This window comes from Lipophrys pholis, assembly GCF_963383615.2.
Source record: "Lipophrys pholis genome assembly, chromosome: 8".
NCBI classification, from domain to species: domain Eukaryota; kingdom Metazoa; phylum Chordata; class Actinopteri; order Blenniiformes; family Blenniidae; genus Lipophrys; species Lipophrys pholis.
This window is the reverse complement of record NC_137630.1, coordinates 31876373-31894299: the sequence shown is the minus strand read 5'-3', so window position 1 is coordinate 31894299 and position 17927 is coordinate 31876373. Positions and strand designations below refer to the sequence as shown.

The window sequence follows — 17927 nt, the reverse complement described above, 5'->3', positions numbered from 1 at the left end:
CTGATTTAAGCGATTCTAAAAATGAAATATAAGAAAACTAAAGAAAGTTTGCTGAAATATTACGTAACAATGTTGGTATTTTTTTTATTTACAGACTCAATTCTTTTGTCGGAATACTCAATGAAGTACATTAATTTAAATATAGTAAATCTGTTTATCTATCTATCTATCTATCTATCTATCATTATTATTGTATTTTCTTAGGACGACGTTTGACGTCAGCTGATGCGTCGCTCTGACGTCACTCACATGCGACAGTGTTTCACACGTGAAGCGCCTGAAGAGAGTTTATCCATAAAAGGCAAGATTTAAACGTTTTGTTTAGTTTTCTAAGAATCATTTTATTTTGAAATAGTTTAGAGTTTTTGTCCGGCTGTGTGTTTCAGTGTTTTAATCTTTAATGAGGAAGCGTTTGTGAGAAGTTGAATGTGGGGAGTCTGGGCATCGAATTAACTGATTTCCCTGTTTAACTGGTGTTTCGGAGCTTTAAAAGCATCTGTTGTTCCGTGTTTTCTGGTGTTTCTGAGTGTTATATTCTTTAACGAGAAAGTGTGTGGGAGAAATGGAACGTGGGGAATCAGCTTTGGTGTTTCGGATCAACTGGTGACCGTGTTAACTGGTGGTTCCGAGTTTAAAAACATCTGTTGTCACGTGTTTCTTGTGTTTTAGCGCGTACATACTGAGAGATGGAGAGAAGAGACGAAGAGGAAGAGAGGAATATAACAGCTGAAGAGGAGGAAGAGGCAGCTGATGGAGAGACCGAGGAAGAGGATGACGACGATGATGTTGATGATGATGATGGTGACGAGCACAGTAACAACGAAGGAGCTGATGAAGATGCTGCTGGGACGACGAAAAAGCGGACGACAAAGCCATCCAATGGTGATAAGAAGTGTGTTCCAGGTATCCTCTACCTGGGTCACGTTCCTCCGAGGCTCCGCCCCAAACGCCTGAGGAACATGCTGTGTGTGTACGGAGAGATCGGACGCATATTCCTGCAGCCCGAAGGTACAGACTCTACCACAGTACTCGCAGATTCTACACGAGTACATAGAGAGACAAATAACTACGGGAGTACACGTTGATGATATTTTAATACTCACAGATATTTCCACGCCGCACAGGTTTGTGGCAAGAAGCAAATATAATAATACTACAATAATGATAAACACAGATTTTAATACTGTAGAATAGCTACTAGGTATGCTCTGATACTACTCTTTTAAAGGACAAGTACAGCTGTAAATACTACCCTTTAGCTACTTGCCGACACAGAGTACCGATTCAAATATTTATTAAATACCATAAAACCCAATTCATACTCTTTACACAAATGATGCAAAGGCTGTGCAGCCTGTATTGTTTTTGTTATTCTCTTTACACTTGTGCTTTGGTCTCACCCGTTTTGTATCTGGGAGCTTTCACGAGTATGAGTACTCTGTGCAGTATCAGACCCGATACAGGTACCGGTATCGGTGTGTCCCTAATAGCTGCCCCAGTAAACACAGATATTACTGAAGTACTCTGTGATAAAACTCCCAATACACACAGATACTGTCCAGATGTACCACACACAGTCAATTAGAGTACACTCTCCGAGTACGCTCGGGTGTCCTGATGCGATGAAGTACCCGCGTTTCCTGTGCAGACCACCAGGTGAGGAAGAGGAAGAAGAAGTCCGGGCTGCGCCGGTGTGACTTCACTGAAGGGTGGGTGGAGTTTAGAGACAAACGAGTGGCCAAGAGAGTGGCGGCGTCGCTGCACAACACTGCCATGGCAACCCGGAAACGCCAGCGCTTCACCTCCGACCTCTGGAACCTCAAGGTAGATGTTCGTCTGCGCCCGTCTGTCTCTGCCGGACCGGGAAAATACAGCCCCAGTAACCTTCAGATTCAAACTTTAAAGTTTGTCTTTGTTGTGGTTCAGAGTATCCATTATGGAAAATGTCTGTTTTCACAAAAACACAACAATTACTTCTGAAGATGAGTATTATCTCAACGTAAATCCAAGTTTAGTGGTGCAAAACTCAGTGAAATGTGGAAAAACCTTACTGCACAACATACTCGTGAAAGCTCGGCGACACAACCCCACCATTACTCCGTGACGTCAGAAACATCAGCAGCGCTGAGACGAGAAGGACGAGCAGTTTGGAGAGTTTTTATTTCAATGAGAAGGACAAAAGTAAGTAAATTATATTCTGACCAAATATCAGGAGGACAAAGATTGTTTGTTCATCACCACCAACCAGCTGCGTTAGCCCGATGTTCGTTAGTTTAACCAGTGGCGACCGGGCATTCCACACCCAGAGGCCTTCACTGGTGCTGGTCTGAGTCAATCCACCCCGCAATAACTTTTTATGGCTACAAAACATGTTGTCATGTTTATCATGCCTTGCAGTCCCTGACGGCCGCCACTGACTTTAACTGCTCAGCGCGTAACGCCGAGCCGTGCTACATGCTACATGCTAAAGAGTTTCAGCGATGATGCATGTTCAACGTGATTATAGTATGACTAATGACAACGACACTCGGTAACAGCGATGTCGGTCTCTTTGTCTACAGTAGCATAGTGCAGTGCAGCGCTCTGCGCTATGCTACTGTAGACACTACGCTCTGCGCTATGCTACTGTAGCTGTGCTACTCTAGACGCGAGCATATAATTTAAGTACTTGCACCGTTACTCTGTATTAGCGAGTAGCTAAAGGTTAGTACTCGTCCTCTAGAGTAGTGATGTCGGTACATCCTGCCTATAACTGAACGTAAAACTCCCCCTGACAGCGCGGCTTTGAGGCTAATGCTAGCTTACTTTCTTTCATGGCAGCGTCGCTAATATCTCAGCGTTGTGTCAAAATGTGTCCAGAAGTCAATGTTTTCTTTGAAACGTTTAGCATTTCGTGGTTCCTGCAGCCCAGTTTTGGGCCACGGGGTTGATATTTGACACCGCTTCTGCACACGTCTTCACTCTGCCGCCACCTGTGCGCCTGCAGTACCTGCACAGGTTCCAGTGGACTCACCTGAGCGAGCGGCTGGCCTATGAGCAGACGGTGCTGCAGCAGCGACTCCGCACCGAAGTGTCCCAGGCCAAGAGGGAGACCAACTTCTACCTGAACAATGTGGACAAGAGCGCTCACCTGGACAGGATGAGGAAGAAGAGGCGGAGGGATGGAGATCAGGTGACCTCACAGACACACACACACACACACACACACACACACACACACACACACACACACACACACACACACACACACACACACACACACACACACACACACACACACACACACACACACAGACCCGTCATCATGCTTTTCTATGTCCCCGTCAGGTGGATGACAAGAAGTGGGACTTCACCCAGCGTCAGACGGAGGAGGAGATCCAGATGAAGAAGAAGAGCAAGGGCGACTCCGTTTCCCAGAAGCACTTGGACAAGTCCCGCCTCCTTCAGGAGAAGAGCCAATCCAACGTGTCGCTTCTCGCCAAAATCTTCAACGCCAACAAATCGTTGTGACGGAGAGAAACAGGCGGGACAGTTTCTATGGAAACCTGATGCTGTTTGTGACAAACTCTTAACACATCCAATCCCAGGCCAGCCCGAGCAGGAGTGGGCGGGGCTAACAGTCCGGCACAACATGAAGAACTTCAGGACGATTTTTTTTTTTTTTTTTACTTTTGCGTTCATGTGAACATTTTGCTGCGCTAAATAAACCTGTCACTGTTTAACTGGGCTCACAGGTAGCTACCACCTTCCACGGTGTTTCCGAACATGAGATCCAGGACCCCCTGTAGGGGGCGCCAGAGATCACAGAGGCAATCGCACGCTTCGTCTGCTCTGAGGTTGTTTCAATTAGATTAGCACACGCTAACGGTCCCCAAGGGCGAGGGTCAGAAACTATCTTACATTGAGAAAAATATCCTGTCCGACATTTAACCAACTACGAGAAAGATCAGTTCATAAAGTTTCACATAATAAAAAATGACCAACAAATTACTAAAATGCGGAAAAATGACATTCTATTATTATTCTACATAAAAACCAACACATTGATAAAAGTTTGCTTGTAATAATGTCAAATTTTAAAAATTCCTCATTGTGTAAAATATACCTGGCAATAAATGTTTCTAATTCTGACTTATCTTTTATAATGTTAACAAAAAAGTCAAAGGTCATCCACATAAAATTGATAAGATGAATGTCTATCATTCTTATATACCCACATGCATTCATTCATTCATTCATTTTCTTCCACTTATCCGTTTCCGGGTCGCGGGGGTGACAGTCTGAGCACTGTCACCCAGATCACAATGCACCATACCCACATGCAAATAAACAATATTATTTAATGTTTGTTTATTGTACAGTGCATCAATAAGCTGCTAATCCTCATCGTCCGTTTACACGACGACATTTTCACGTGAAAACACAAAACTTGTTGCGTTTTGGCTGCGCGGAGCCACTGAACACTCACATGAACGAGTCAACAGGTGGAACTTTCTGGAAATGCTCCAGCTCCTTGTACAAGGCGGAAATGCTGCAAATGTGCCGTACTACACCGTAGTACACGTCTACTAGATATAGTTGGCAAGCACCGCAATAACAATCCAACTTGGTCGTCTGTCCGTTGTTCTCTCATTGCTAATGTTTATAGCTCATTGTTCTCTGCTGCCCCCCCCCCCCGTGTGGTTTCACTACAACAGCACCAACTGGTGGCGTTTCCAAAACATTGCTGTGTAACCTCAAAACCTTTCTGAATTGAAAACGGTAAAACAATGCGTTTTCCTCTCCACGCTCGCCAAAACTTCCCACAATCTTTTTGCCTCACAAAAATCTGAAGATGAAAAGCAAACAACCTTAAACACTCAAACATAAAATGTATTGTTTATTTTTCTTCATACGAAGCTTCGTGTGCAGATATTGGTTGATTTATGTTTATTGACCTCATTTTAATGAATAAACACCCATATAAAGCATTTTGGGTGCTTCTTGATTTTATGCTTTCTTTAACATTCATTTATGCTTGAAAGATTAAAAAGACATCTGGGAACTAAAGAGCTTTTCTCGAAAGAATTTATTTAAAATAGATAAATAAATAAAATCCTGTTAAGGACGGGCACCTGGCGTGGGCGGGGCCGCGCGTGACGTCACGGACGGTGCGCTGAGCGTCTCCGTCAGGACGTAACGGAGGAGCGGAGCTGAGCTGAGCGGAGTAGCAACATGGCTGCAGATTACTGGGAGCTGGAGGGATCCGAAACTCCGTCAGACTGAACCGAGCCACACAGAACCCGGGTCAGACCGGGACGGACCCGCCCGGTGAGTAGCGGCCGTCGCCGGGCCTCGTGAGCGTTTGTGTGACCGCGATAACGGATGTTATTTTATGCCGCTCCGCCTCCGCTGCTATTTATAACCCCGAGGACTGCAGGAAATACACGGGTCCCGTCCTCCGCGGTCCCGGTCCACACACAGCACGTAGATAGGTCCACTGTCAGCCGGCAAGCAGACCCGCAAATACCGCAGAAATACCTAAACACTCGCCGAGCTTCAACGCAAGAAGCTCCGCGGCGGGAAACGATACAGCTGTCAGGTACACGACCTGTCAATCACTGTTAGCATGTTAGCTCCCAGGTACATCATCTGTAACGTTCAGGTGGGAGGAGTCTGCTGGGGACTGACCAGGTGGGAGGAGTCTGCTGGGGACTGACCAGGTGGGAGGAGTCTGCTGGGGACCGACCAGGTGGGACGAGTCTGCTGGGGACTGACCAGGTGGGAGGAGTCTGCTGGGCTCTGACCAGGTGGGAGGAGTCTGCTGGGGACTGACCAGGTGGGAGGAGTCTGCTGGGGACCGACCAGGTGGGACGAGTCTGCTGGGGACTGACCAGGTGGGAGGAGTCTGCTGGGGACTGACCAGGTGGGAGGAGTCTGCTGGGCTCTGACCAGGTGGGAGGAGTCTGCTGGGGACTGACCAGGTGGGAGGAGTCTGCTGGGGACTGACCAGGTGGGACGAGTCTGCTGGGGACCGACCAGGTGGGACGAGTCTGCTGGGGACTGACCAGGTGGGAGGAGTCTGCTGGGGACTGACCAGGTGGGAGGAGTCTGGGGACTGACCAGGTGGGAGGGTGATGTTCAGGTGAGAGGTTGATCTTAACTTGTCACGCCATTAAGTAAAATGTTGGCGTTACTTTGCGATGATGACGTTCAGGTGAGACGGTGACGTCCAGGTGAAGACGTGTTTAGTGTGAAATTTGGATGAAACAATGTTGTTAACGTGATGATGACGGTCAGGTACGACGACGAGGCGTTTAGGTGAGAGCGGTGTTCAGGTGTGATGATAACGGGGACATTCAAGTCTGGCGGTTCTGGTTTTAAAGTACTCCTTCCTGTTACTACCTGTCCAGGTGTGGTCTCCAGGCTGGCTGCCCCGCCCCCCTCAGCTTCACGTCCTCCCCTGCCTCCCCGCCCCCCCCTCATGGAGAGAATGAGGAAGATCAAACGGCAGCTGTCACTCACACTGGGGAGGGGCGGGGCCGGGGGAGGGGACAGGACGCTGAGTGACACCATCGCTCAGGAAGTGACGTCACACAGCGACTCAGGTGAGTCTCCCAGGCGTGAAGCCGAAATGTGGAATGTTCCTTGTTCGATTCCCGACTCACAAACACTTCCCAGCCTGACTCCTCCCCCCTCTGATCTGATTGGTTGGTTGAATCTGTGATTGTGATTGGTTGTTGGAGCTGTCAATCAATCAATTAATCAATCCTTGAATTAATTAGTTTATTTATGTTTTTCTCTCCCTCTTTTTTTCTTATAAATCAACCAACCGTCACCCCCTCACGGCTTAACTCCTCCCACCTGTCCTCCCCCCCTTAACTCCTCCCACCTGCCCCCCCCCTATTAACTCCTCCCACCTGTCCTCCCCCCCTTAACTCCTCCCACCTGTCTTCACCCCTTAACTCCTCCTCCCAACCGTTCACTCCCCTTCACTTTTCCCACCTATTGTCATCCTACTCCTAACCCCCCCCACCCCACCCCACCCCCCCAGAGGTGATGTCTCTTCGGTCCTCTGGAGCTCTGAAGGTTCGATCTTCATCTTCCTCGGTTCAGTCTCTGCTTCAGTCGTACAGCAGCTCGCTGAGGAAACCCCGCGGCCTCGGACGCAGCCTGAGCTCCTACCTGAACCACACCACCAGACTGGGTACAAATACTGCAGATACATGTGTATTAGTACTCCCCTCCATCAGCCACGGCACTGTAGTACTGACAGTGCAGGTGTCTGAATACCTGAGCCTCCCCATCAGTACAAACACTCAGGCTCCAGTTCTTCACAGGAGCTCAATCCTTCCTTTTTACCAACGTGTGAGGAGCAAACAATTCTGCAGCGTGTACGTGTGTGTACTATGTGTATACGTTTGTGTACTTTCAGAGATCGTGCATGAGGACGTGAAGATGAGCTCGGATGGAGAAAGTGATCCGGCTTCTTCCTCGGACGATGTTCACAGTCCAGTCCGAGTCCGACTGAGGAACAAGAAGATCTCTACTGAGGTACACACACACACACACACACACACACACACACACACACACACACACACACACACACACACACACACACACACACACACACACACACACACACACACACACACACACACACACACACTGAGCAGTTAGTAAATCCTGTCCTGCTTCCTGTTTGTTAACGGGCTCAAACGTTTCAGGACATCAACAAACGTCTCTCGTTGCCGGCCGACATCCGGCTTCCTGACGACTACCTGGAGAAGTTTAACGTGATTGGTCCAGCTCTGTTTGAGCAGCCAATCAGCAGGCGGTTGCGTCGGGTCTCTCTGGTGAGATGACTTGTTTCTACTGTGTTTCCACTGTGTCTCTACTGTGCATCCTCCATTTTCTACTGTGTTTCTACCATCTCCTCCATGTTTCCACCATGTTTCTGCTGTCTCCTCCATGTTTCTACTGTTTCCACCATGTTTCTGCTGTCTCCTCCATATTTCAACTGTGTCTCGTCCATGTTTCTACTGTTTCCTCCATGTTTCTGCTGTCTCCTCCATGTTTCAACTGTGTCTCGTCCATGTTTCTACTGTTTCCACCATGTTTCTGCTGTCTCCTCCATGTTTCCACCATGTTTCTACAGTTTTTTCCATGTTAATACTGTGCTTCCTCCATGTATCTACTGTTTCATCCATGTTTCTACTGTGTAACCTCCATCCTCTACTGTGTTTCCTCTGTTTCTACTGTGTTTCTACTGTTTCCACCATGTTTCTGCTGTCTCCTCCATGTTTCTACTGTGTTTCTACTGTCTCCTCCATGTTTCAACTGTGTCTCGTCCATGTTTCTACTGTTTCCACCATGTTTCTGCTGTCTCCTCCATGTTTCCACCATGTTTCTACAGTTTTTTCCATGTTAATACTGTGCTTCCTCCATGTATCTACTGTTTCATCCATGTTTCTACTGTTTCATCCATGTTTCTACTGTGTTTCTACCGTCTCCTCCATGTTTCCACCATGTTTCTGCTGTCTCCTCCAAGTTTCTACTGTCTCCTCCATGTTTCTACAATTTTTTCCATGTTAATACTGTGCTTCCTCCATGTTTCTACTGTTTCATCCATGTTTCTACTGTGTTTCTACCGTCTCCTCCATGTTTCCACCATGTTTCTGCTGTCTCCTCCAAGTTTCTACTGTCTCCTCCATGTTTCTACAATTTTTTCCATGTTAATACTGTGCTTCCTCCATGTATCTACTGTTTCATCCATGTTTCTACTGTGTATCTACTGTTTCATCCATGTTTCTACTGTGTTTCTACTGTCTCCTCCATGTTTCTACTGTGAGTGTGGATTGCATTAATCCCGTCCTGTCTGTGCTCTGTGTGTGAGCAGTCAGAGATCGGTTTTGGAAAACTGGAGACGTACATCAAACTGGACAAACTGGGAGAGGTGAGGTCGTCTCTCCCACTCATGTCTCACCTGTTTATATCTCTCCCATCTCTCCCTCACCCATTCCCCCCTCCCATCTCCCTCTCCCATCCCCCCCTCCAGCTCCCTCTGACTCAGGGGTGTCAAATATAACGCCCAAGAGACTCCAATCCGGCCGCCAATCCACCAAGCTGTTTTCAAAGAAAATGTCTCTCTCTGTTTGACCGCCTTAATCTAACTCATACATTTCGCCCGTCTGCTTGCAGGGGACGTACGCCACGGTGTACAAGGGCCGCAGTAAACTGACTGAAAATCTCGTGGCTCTGAAGGAAATTCGGCTGGAACATGAAGAAGGAGCTCCGTGCACTGCAATCAGAGAAGGTGCTGGCACTGCCAAGTCAAACGGACCGATACCGAGTCCGTGTTCAACTGAACACATTAAACTTTCATCGCGTTTTGAAAAGTCCGTTTACGTGATAACGATGCTTGAAACAACTGACAACGCAACTTTCATTCCGTCTAAGTGGATACGGAGGAACTGCACTTGTCGTAGTAACTAGTAGTTCTGCACATGCTCAGTAGGGACAATCAGAACAAAGATTCCTCCAGTGTCATGACTCCCAGTTCATATTCTCCTGGGACTTGGTGCTTTTATTTTGACAGTCACTGTAATAACAATTCAACTTAGTAGTTTTATTTTGACAGTCACTGTAATAACAATCCAGCTTGGTAGTTTTATTTTGACAGTCACCGTAATAACAATCCAACTTGGTAGTCTAACGCTGGGAGACATTCTAGTGGACAATGTTTAGAGCTCATTGTACAACAGCAGCACCAACTAGTGGCTGAACCTGAAAACTACACCATTTTCAGTATTTCTACCGTTCCTGTGTAAACAGACATCGTTTTCAAAACTTTGCCTTGTAAATGAGAAACTTTTCTGAAACGAAAACACAGAACCGTGGTGGAGTGAACTGGGCCTGGGACTCGGTTGTGTAGCGTCACTGGAACTGGTTGTTGTGTGTTTGGTTCTTTAGTGTCTCTGCTGAAGGACCTGAAACACGCCAACATCGTCACGCTCCATGACATCATCCACACACAGAAGTCACTCACACTGGTGTTCGAGTACCTGGTGAGACACACACACACACACACACACACACACACACACACACACACACACACACACACACACACACTCTGCTGGTTTTTAGGTGTTTTTTTGTGTGTAAATATGTGTGCGTGTGATTTCCAGGACAAAGATCTCAAACAGTACCTGGATGACTGTGGAAACATGATCCACGTCCACAACGTCAAAGTAAGAGAACTTTCACCGCTGTGCTGAGATTAGATTATTTTCAGAATAAATAATATTTTCATCCAAATATTCATTTTCTGTCATTGTGTTTTATGTAAACGAAATGTTTGTTGTGTGTTTCCAGCTCTTCCTCTTCCAGCTGCTTCGAGGTTTGTCGTACTGTCACCGCAGGAAAGTCCTCCACCGCGACCTGAAGCCCCAGAACCTGCTCATCAACGAGCGAGGAGAGCTCAAGCTGGCCGACTTCGGTGAGCTCCTCTTTATCGTCCCGTCACAGACTCGGACATCCGCAGACCTTCGGGGTGCTTCACTGCCGTGGGCCAACAGCCGGCCTGCAAGAGGCTCCAGTCCGGCCAAACCAACAGTCGCATTGGAAACATTCCTAAGAAAACACTGATTTTTAAAATGTTTTTAAGCATATTTCATGATAGTTTTAGACTCAACTCTGAGACCAGAGGCCTAGACTACGACCCTGCTTCCTGGGTTGACTGATCCAGACACTTTGGATCCTGATCACCGTCACTACCAAGCAGGTTATCAACTCACTGGTTCAACCCAGACTTACGTGTGCACGTTCACATGAAAGGGGCGGAGCTTGCAGCGTGTGACCAATCACAGAGGGAGAAACCCTGCAGAGCAGCTGACTTTACCATAGAGGAGCAGTTAATCTCTGAGATTATGAAGAATTCAGACACATCCAGCAGCTCAAAGCAACACTGCTGCTGCAGCCAAAGCCAGAACATTCCTGACTTGTTAATCCTGACTTGGTGAGATTAGAGCAGATTAATTGATCAGTGATATAAAGGAACAGCACTGTGATCACTCAGTTCCACTTTATTCCAGCGGAAAGGTTCCAGACAGAACTTCCTCACTGCTCTTCTTTTACTTTACATTCTCCATCACTGGTTCTGAGGCGGAGGTTCTCTTGTGTTTCCTGTTGGAATATTAATTCATCACCATGACGACACGAGTAGTTCTGGTTCTATAAATTCTTGGTTCTGCTGTTCTGTCAGGTGTGATCATGAACCTCATTATTCCAGATCAACCCTCGTGGAGATAAACAGACCTGGAACAAGTCAAGAACCAGAACCAGAACCTCCTTCAGAGCCTCAGCGACCAGGATTTATTTTATTATGTCAAAAAGATTGTTCTAGATTAATTTATCATCTCCTCTCTGCTGCAGCTCAGCGCTGAACCTGCCCACCAATCACCATCCTTTAAGAATGGGCGGGACATTTCTAAAGAGATCTGATTGGTCAGGAGGCGGAGCTTTGACCTCTTATCCAGAACATATCCTGCTCCGGAGCAGGTTAGACTTTCAGCGTCAGTTACCATGGTGATTTATCCTGGTGAGAAGTGAGCAAGAGTCGTAGTACAGAAAACCAGAGTTAATCCTGAAGTTACCTAGATAAGAGGAAACCAGAGTTAATCCTGAACTTACCTGGATAAGAGGAAACCAGAGTTAATCCTGAAGTTACCTGGATAAGAGGAGAGTTGTAGTACAGGCCTCTGGACTGAGATTTTGTGACGCTGCCATGAAGGCTAGCGACCTCGCTGCTATCAAACTAGCCTCAAAGCCGTGACGCTGTCGGGGTGTAAAAACACCCAGAATGCAACAGCTGCAGGAGAAGAGGTATTTTGAACTGGAAGGTTTCATTAAAATTGATTGTTGTAATTTCCCGTACTGATTGTGGTACATCGACATTTTCATCCCGAGCACAAAGAAAAACTATAAAGGATGAAGGTTCTTTTCAGTCAAAGTTGCTCAAATTTAAGGATCTTGTAAACTATAATACGTCAATATTTTTATAGAAAGCGTTCAACAAATTCTTACAGACTAAGGTTTTATTTATTTTATTGCTCTATGATTTACTTAACATTGTTGTGGAGATAATTGCCAAATCAGTTTTGAGTCCATGGTTTTTCATATTCAGCTGTTTGTGTCTCCTAACGACTTCCAGGCTCACTTCCACTTCCACCTCCACCTCCACCTCCACCTCCACCTCCACTTCCACTTCCACCTCCACCTCCACCTCCACCTCCACCTCCACCTCCACCGACCATCACAGAGCTCACTGACATCCTGTGTGTGTTGCAGGTTTGGCTCGAGCAAAATCAATCCCGACCAAAACCTACTCCAATGAGGTGGTGACGCTGTGGTACCGGCCGCCGGACATCCTGCTGGGCAGCACCGACTACTCCACCCACATCGACATGTGGTCAGTCCTCTGATAGTACTGCAGTACTGCTACTCTGCTGCTCAGGTTCTTCAGGAACCGACGGTTATCAAGTCATTTTCAAATCATCACCGTGTAAATGTGAATTTTCTTTCCAAAACGAAAAAGGCACAAAACGATGCGTCATGTTAACGGTTCCTCAGACCAGCTGGTCTCACCTGTCCTGTCCTGTCCTGTCCTGTCCTGTCCTGTCCTGTCCTGTCCTGTCCCGCCCCGCCCTGTCCCGTCCCGTCCCGTCCCGTCCCGTCCCGTCCCGTCCCGTAGGCAGAAATGTCTTTTTTGGGTGTCCGTCCCAAAATTCTGGGTGTCCAAAACTTCACAACATGTCCTTGTTTGTTCCCCCTGTAGTTTCCCATTGCTTCTATCTGCGGCCTAAACTGAGCAGCTGGAGACTCTGACCTGTGAAATAGTTTCTATTCTCCTCTTATGAGTTTTTAATAAAACATTCGATCTTATTTGTTCTCTGCAGGCCTCCTGTCGCTCCGTCCAACACTTTAGAACGTCACAGTCACACTGAATTAAACTGCTGAGGGAACCAGCATGATTGTCAATACTTTTATCAAAATCACCATTTCCCCAGCAAAGAATATTTTATTCATCAATGAAACGAATGAATGATGTGCAGTTATCCTAACGTGTCGACACTTTGGGAATCAAAGATTAGATAGATCATAGGTCTGTAGAATTAGTCCCACCTGTGTGGATCTTGTAATGGAAATTCCTCCAAATTCCTGCTCTCTGCTTCGGCATTTGAACGCATCAGGATGAGTCAGAGAATCTTGAACCAATCAGAGGCCTCCTTTCAAAATGTCTAAACTACATGGTATCAATTGACCAATCACGTTGCTCGTTACTGGATGTAATACAAACCGGAGGTCAGTTGCTTGTTGTTTACTCAATCTGACAATTCGCTATATTTTGGCGGGAAAAATATGAATTCAGACTAAATGAGACGTGACGAGGAGTGATGGACATTATAACATATTTTAGAGGCTTTGAGAAACACGTCTATTATTCGGTCGTCTTTCTGAGCGACCAGATGGCGGCCGGCTGCCTGAAACCATGCTGCCCGTCTGTGTGTCTTCAGGGGCGTTGGCTGTATCTTCTATGAGATGGCGACAGGCCGCCCTCTGTTTCCTGGTTCTACGGTGGAGGAGGAGCTTCACTTTATCTTCAAACTGCTGGGTGAGAACCAGCCGCCTCCTGTTGGGTTCTCCCTGAGAGGCACCGAGCTCCTCGGGTTCTGGAGAACAACTCTGTGTGTTCTGTGTGCAGGGACTCCCACCGAGCAGAGCTGGCCCGGCATCACCGCCAACGAGGAGTTTGTGGCGTTCAACTACCCTCAGTACAGAGCAGAGAGGCTCAGCAACCACACGCCCAGGTAAATGACTCACCAATAGACAGAAACCAGAGGAGGAATGTTTGAAAATATTTGATCGGGTCCATTCAATACCTCAAACTCAACTCTGATCCCCCCCCCCCCCCCCCCCGCTCTCCTTATATCAATTATGCATGAAATAAACCAATAATTTATTTATACTTGTCAATATCTAATTCAGGAGTGTCAAACAGCCCACAATAGACCTGGCCTGAAAAACCACCAAGAAAATTAATAAATTAAATTAAATACTTAATTTGTTAACATTTTCAAAATAGGAAGAAAAACAAGGAAAAAATAAAGGAAACAAAGAAAATACTCAGACATGATGAGATATTTGTGTGTTCACAGGTTCACCATGTCAAATTAGTTTTCAATCGTCCGCCACTTCATCTAGAACGGAGAGAAATGGCTCCCAGAGTGCAAGAAACTTTATTATACAACCAGTCCTTTCAAATCCAAGTCTTTCCCTCCCGAAAGCTAAAAGCGTTTCTGCAATCCGTGTTTGAAAAGGTGGAGCTAAAGGAGACTTCCACTCCTCAAAATGAGTCTCATTTCGGTCTGACATGAGTCTTCAGGTAGTTGTGGAAAATACACAAAGTATTTGTGTTTTGTTATATTTCCCCTCTGGACTCACCTGCTCATGATAGCATCACCTGCTCATGATAGCGTCACCTGCTAATGATGGCATCAAATGCTAATGATAGCATCACCTGCTAATGATAGCATCACCTGCTCATGATAGCATCACCTGCTAATGATAGCGTCACCTGCTCATGATAGCGTCACCTGCTCATGATGGCATCAAATGCTAATGATGGCATCACCTGCTAATGATAGCGTCACCTGCTCATGATAGCGTCACCTGCTCATGATGGCATCAAATGCTAATGATGGCATCACCTGCTAATGATAGCGTCACCTGCTCATGATAGCGTCACCTGCTCATGATGGCATCAAATGCTAATGATGGCATCACCTGCTAATGATGGCATCACCTGCTTACTGAGCTAAATCACTTGTTGTGTGTGTCGTTCAGGCTCAGCGCTGAGGGGGTGGAGCTGTTGTCCAAGTTTCTGCAGGTCAGTTGGCACGTTGCCATTTTTTTATTTTTTTATTTTTTTATTTCATTCCAGCTTAGATTGAAAATCAAACGTTACATTTCCACTTTCAATAGTAACGATGTTCAGTAATTACGACGTAGTAACGTTCGTCTAAACTTCAGTTCGAAGGGAAGAAGAGGATCTCCGCCGACGAGTCGATGAAGCAGAGTTACTTCAGTGACCTTGGGAGCCGGGTGAAGTCCCTTCCTGACAGTAAGTCCTCACGCGACCTTTGACCTGTTGACTGTGACGTTCGGCGTGACGTCACAAAGAGGCTCCGGCTTTTCTTTCAGCCACTTCCATCTTCAGCGTGACGGAGATTCAGCTGGAAAAAGAAACGACGAGGACAGCGGTGCCTGTGGATCCAAGTGAGACGCACACACACGCACACACACTCACACAGACACGCACACGCACACACGCACGCTCACACAGTTGAAAAAGAAAAGTAGAAAATAAATATTTTTATTTCTATCCAGCAAACAGTCCAAACAGGAGGCGGAGTCTACTCTTCTGACATCACTGGGAGGCGGAGTCTGATCGTCGGACGTTGCGGGAAGGAGGAGGGGCCTGCTGGTGTGATGTCACAGAGGAGGGAGGGGCAACTTTCAGGACGTCATTTCGATGCCGAAGCGTCCTCGACGCCATCGGGGAGGAAGCGGGGTCGACTTCCTTGACGTCATCAAGGAGGCGGAGTCTGCTGCCAGAAACCCAAAGGACAAGAAGTGACAACCTCGCCACATTCTCCGCAGGAGGTCTCGTTATAGACACGTAGTTTTCGTTCATTAGGAGAAGAAGGGAATCCGACGTGTGAGATGACCAGCAGCCGTCTGACCAGCCGGCGGCGAGCGATGGACCACTGTACGCCTCTGAAGCGCCTCCCATGGGATCTGTCTTCCATTTGTGACGCACAGGTGAAGCGTTTTATTAGAGGCTCCGAACAGGATCCTGGAAAATCCTGGAAAATCCTGGAACTCGGATCAGTTGTCATGGAGACGGCGTTGTCGTGGTGACACAGGTAAGACAATGGTGTCACGGCCGACTCCGCAGGTGAGAAGGTTTTTTTTTCTTTTTTTTTGTTGCAATCCGTTTCCCGATTGCAGAAGGAAAGGTGGTTTGTTTAATATCTAGAAAATAGAACAGATCATGTTTCACAGAAGAAAAATCCTGATTAGTATTTTTTAACGATTCAAGCAGGGCATCAAACTGAACCCGGGGGCAGTTTTTGTTTACATCCAGGCTGGAAGAAGGTTAACCTGCGGCTCGGAGCTGCCGCCCGTGTTTTAGTGTTAGATTTACACTCCAGGGCTGTTTGAAGGAGCAGCCGCAGGAGAAGCCACGTGTGTCCAAACTTTAAAACAAAAAAACAAAAAACAAAAAAACTCTGACTGTTTCCTTCTGAAAGTGTGACTTCAGTTTCTGCATGTGTGTGTCGTACACTCAGACTTTATACTGTAATACTGTTAAAATATATACTGTTAAGGAAAACACATCCAGTAATACTGTTTATATATGCAGTGATGCGGTAAAGGACAGTAATACTTTTAAGTCTGCAGTATATAGCTCATGACAGAAGTTTATTGACTTATTTATTTATTGCTTTAATGTTCACTAGAGGTCAATAAGCACTTCAGCCTGAAACCTGGCGGCCGCACGTTGCTCGTCTGTTGACGAGCAACAATCAGTTAATAATCAGACAAACAGTCAAACGACTGACACTCAGCCAACAACGATCCTCCAGTCTTCCATCGTCAACCGACAGTTGACCACCGCTCGAGTTGAAAGTGACTTTACAGACGAGTTGACGCTCCGCTAACACTCAGGCCCCGTTTCCACGACGACGGTTCAGGTCCAAACGCATCGTTTTTCTATTTTCGTATCAGAAAAGTTTCTCTTTTGCACGGCAATGTCATGAAAACGATGTAGTAACATGTAGCACCACAAGTGGGTGCTGTTGGTTGTTCATGTAGTGAAACCACATGCACACAGCAGAGAACAATACGCTCTAAACATTTAAAGGTCGTGTTATGATAAATCCACCTTCTAAAGGTTCTCCAACGGTAATAATCGTCTCGAGACCTGGAACGACGTCCCAGAAGTGAAGACAGTCTGTCCTCTCCCTCCCTGGCTGGTTTCAGGTTTTAAAAAGTGCGTTGCTCCGACCAGCCCAAGAGAACGAGTTGAAAAGAACAATAATATGACTCCTTTAACACTGGGAGAACGCAGACGTTCTAATGGACAGACCACCAAGTTGGATTGTTATTACGGTGACTTTCAAAATAAAACTACCAAGTTGGATTGTTACTATGGTGACTGTCAAAATAAAAGTACCAAGTCCAGGAGAATATGCACTGGGAGTCATGACACCACGGAGGAAACTTTGTTCTGATAGTCTCTACTGAGCATGTGCAGAACTACTAGTTACTATGGTGACCAGGAGCAGCGTCTCAGAAAGGTTGCGTTTCCCGCCGTTTCCACGGAGAATTAATATTTTCAAAAGGTGTTTCCAGTGACTGAGCGCCGTCGTGGTGTAAACAGAACCCAAAACGGTACCACGGTTTTTGCGTTTCCGCTTGAAAACGTCGTGACGTAAACGGGGCCTGGAATTCTCCCCTCTTCAGACGAATTTTTCTCAAAAGCCATTTTTTTAAAAAAAAGAATTATTTTAATGGTGCGTTCATGTAACTGTGACTTGAGAAAGTTGCGAATTAGGAAAAGTCCCATTTCCCAGTTGGGAGTTTTTTCCCCCCAGCAGGTAAAGTCTTTATGATACCACATTGACTTCTACTTTCTCTGAAACGTTCCACCAGTTTGACGCATTTCAAGGTATTTTCTGCTGAACGTTCCCATTTCCCAGTTGCTCATGAACACACCATCCATTGTTGGGTTGGGTTTTTTTTTTGGTGTGTGTATTTTTATCAGGTTTCAGAGTGTTGATATATTTTGAAGTTTGCTGTTGTTGCTGATGTGAAGC

At 46.4% G+C, this 17927-nt stretch overlaps 2 protein-coding genes across 4 annotated transcripts; both read left to right on the top strand.

Moving 5' to 3' along the window:
* Positions 1-220: 220 nt before the first annotated feature.
* On the top strand, positions 221-5046 carry abt1 (activator of basal transcription 1). Its single transcript, XM_080469084.1, has 5 exons — positions 221-301; positions 670-1008; positions 1649-1824; positions 2987-3172; positions 3328-5046. Exons 2-5 carry the CDS (start codon positions 687-689, stop codon positions 3508-3510), a joined length of 867 nt encoding a protein of 288 aa, XP_080325210.1. The 5' UTR covers positions 221-301; positions 670-686; the 3' UTR covers positions 3511-5046.
* A 124-nt stretch (positions 5047-5170) lies between these two features.
* On the top strand, positions 5171-17602 carry cdk16 (cyclin dependent kinase 16). Of its 3 annotated transcripts, XM_080469077.1 has the most exons (17): positions 5171-5310; positions 6393-6587; positions 7034-7186; positions 7415-7533; positions 7710-7838; positions 8882-8938; positions 9184-9298; positions 9955-10049; positions 10173-10235; positions 10360-10483; positions 12334-12454; positions 13560-13657; positions 13748-13853; positions 14890-14932; positions 15076-15166; positions 15247-15321; positions 15433-17602. In XM_080469077.1, exons 2-17 carry the CDS (start codon positions 6464-6466, stop codon positions 15468-15470), a joined length of 1551 nt encoding a protein of 516 aa, XP_080325203.1. In that variant the 5' UTR covers positions 5171-5310; positions 6393-6463; the 3' UTR covers positions 15471-17602. The 3 variants fall into 3 exon arrangements, with proteins under 3 accessions (XP_080325203.1, XP_080325205.1, XP_080325204.1); XM_080469079.1 differs by lacking the exon at positions 7034-7186 and having other exon boundaries at positions 15433-16308; XM_080469078.1 differs by lacking the exon at positions 8882-8938 and having other exon boundaries at positions 15433-16308.
* The last annotated feature ends 325 nt before the right edge of the window (positions 17603-17927 follow it).

Coding starts and splice junctions, on each gene's coding strand:
- abt1 (XM_080469084.1), top strand. CDS start 687: ATGGAGAGAAGAGACGAAGAGGAAGAGAGGAATATAACAGCTGAAGAG. Junction 1,009..1,648: donor CATATTCCTGCAGCCCGAAG/GTACAGACTCTA, acceptor TTTCCTGTGCAG/ACCACCAGGTGAGGAAGAGG. Junction 3,173..3,327: donor GGCGGAGGGATGGAGATCAG/GTGACCTCACAG, acceptor TGTCCCCGTCAG/GTGGATGACAAGAAGTGGGA.
- cdk16 (XM_080469077.1), top strand. CDS start 6,464: ATGGAGAGAATGAGGAAGATCAAACGGCAGCTGTCACTCACACTGGGG. Junction 6,588..7,033: donor GACGTCACACAGCGACTCAG/GTGAGTCTCCCA, acceptor CCACCCCCCCAG/AGGTGATGTCTCTTCGGTCC. Junction 8,939..9,183: donor AACTGGACAAACTGGGAGAG/GTGAGGTCGTCT, acceptor GTCTGCTTGCAG/GGGACGTACGCCACGGTGTA.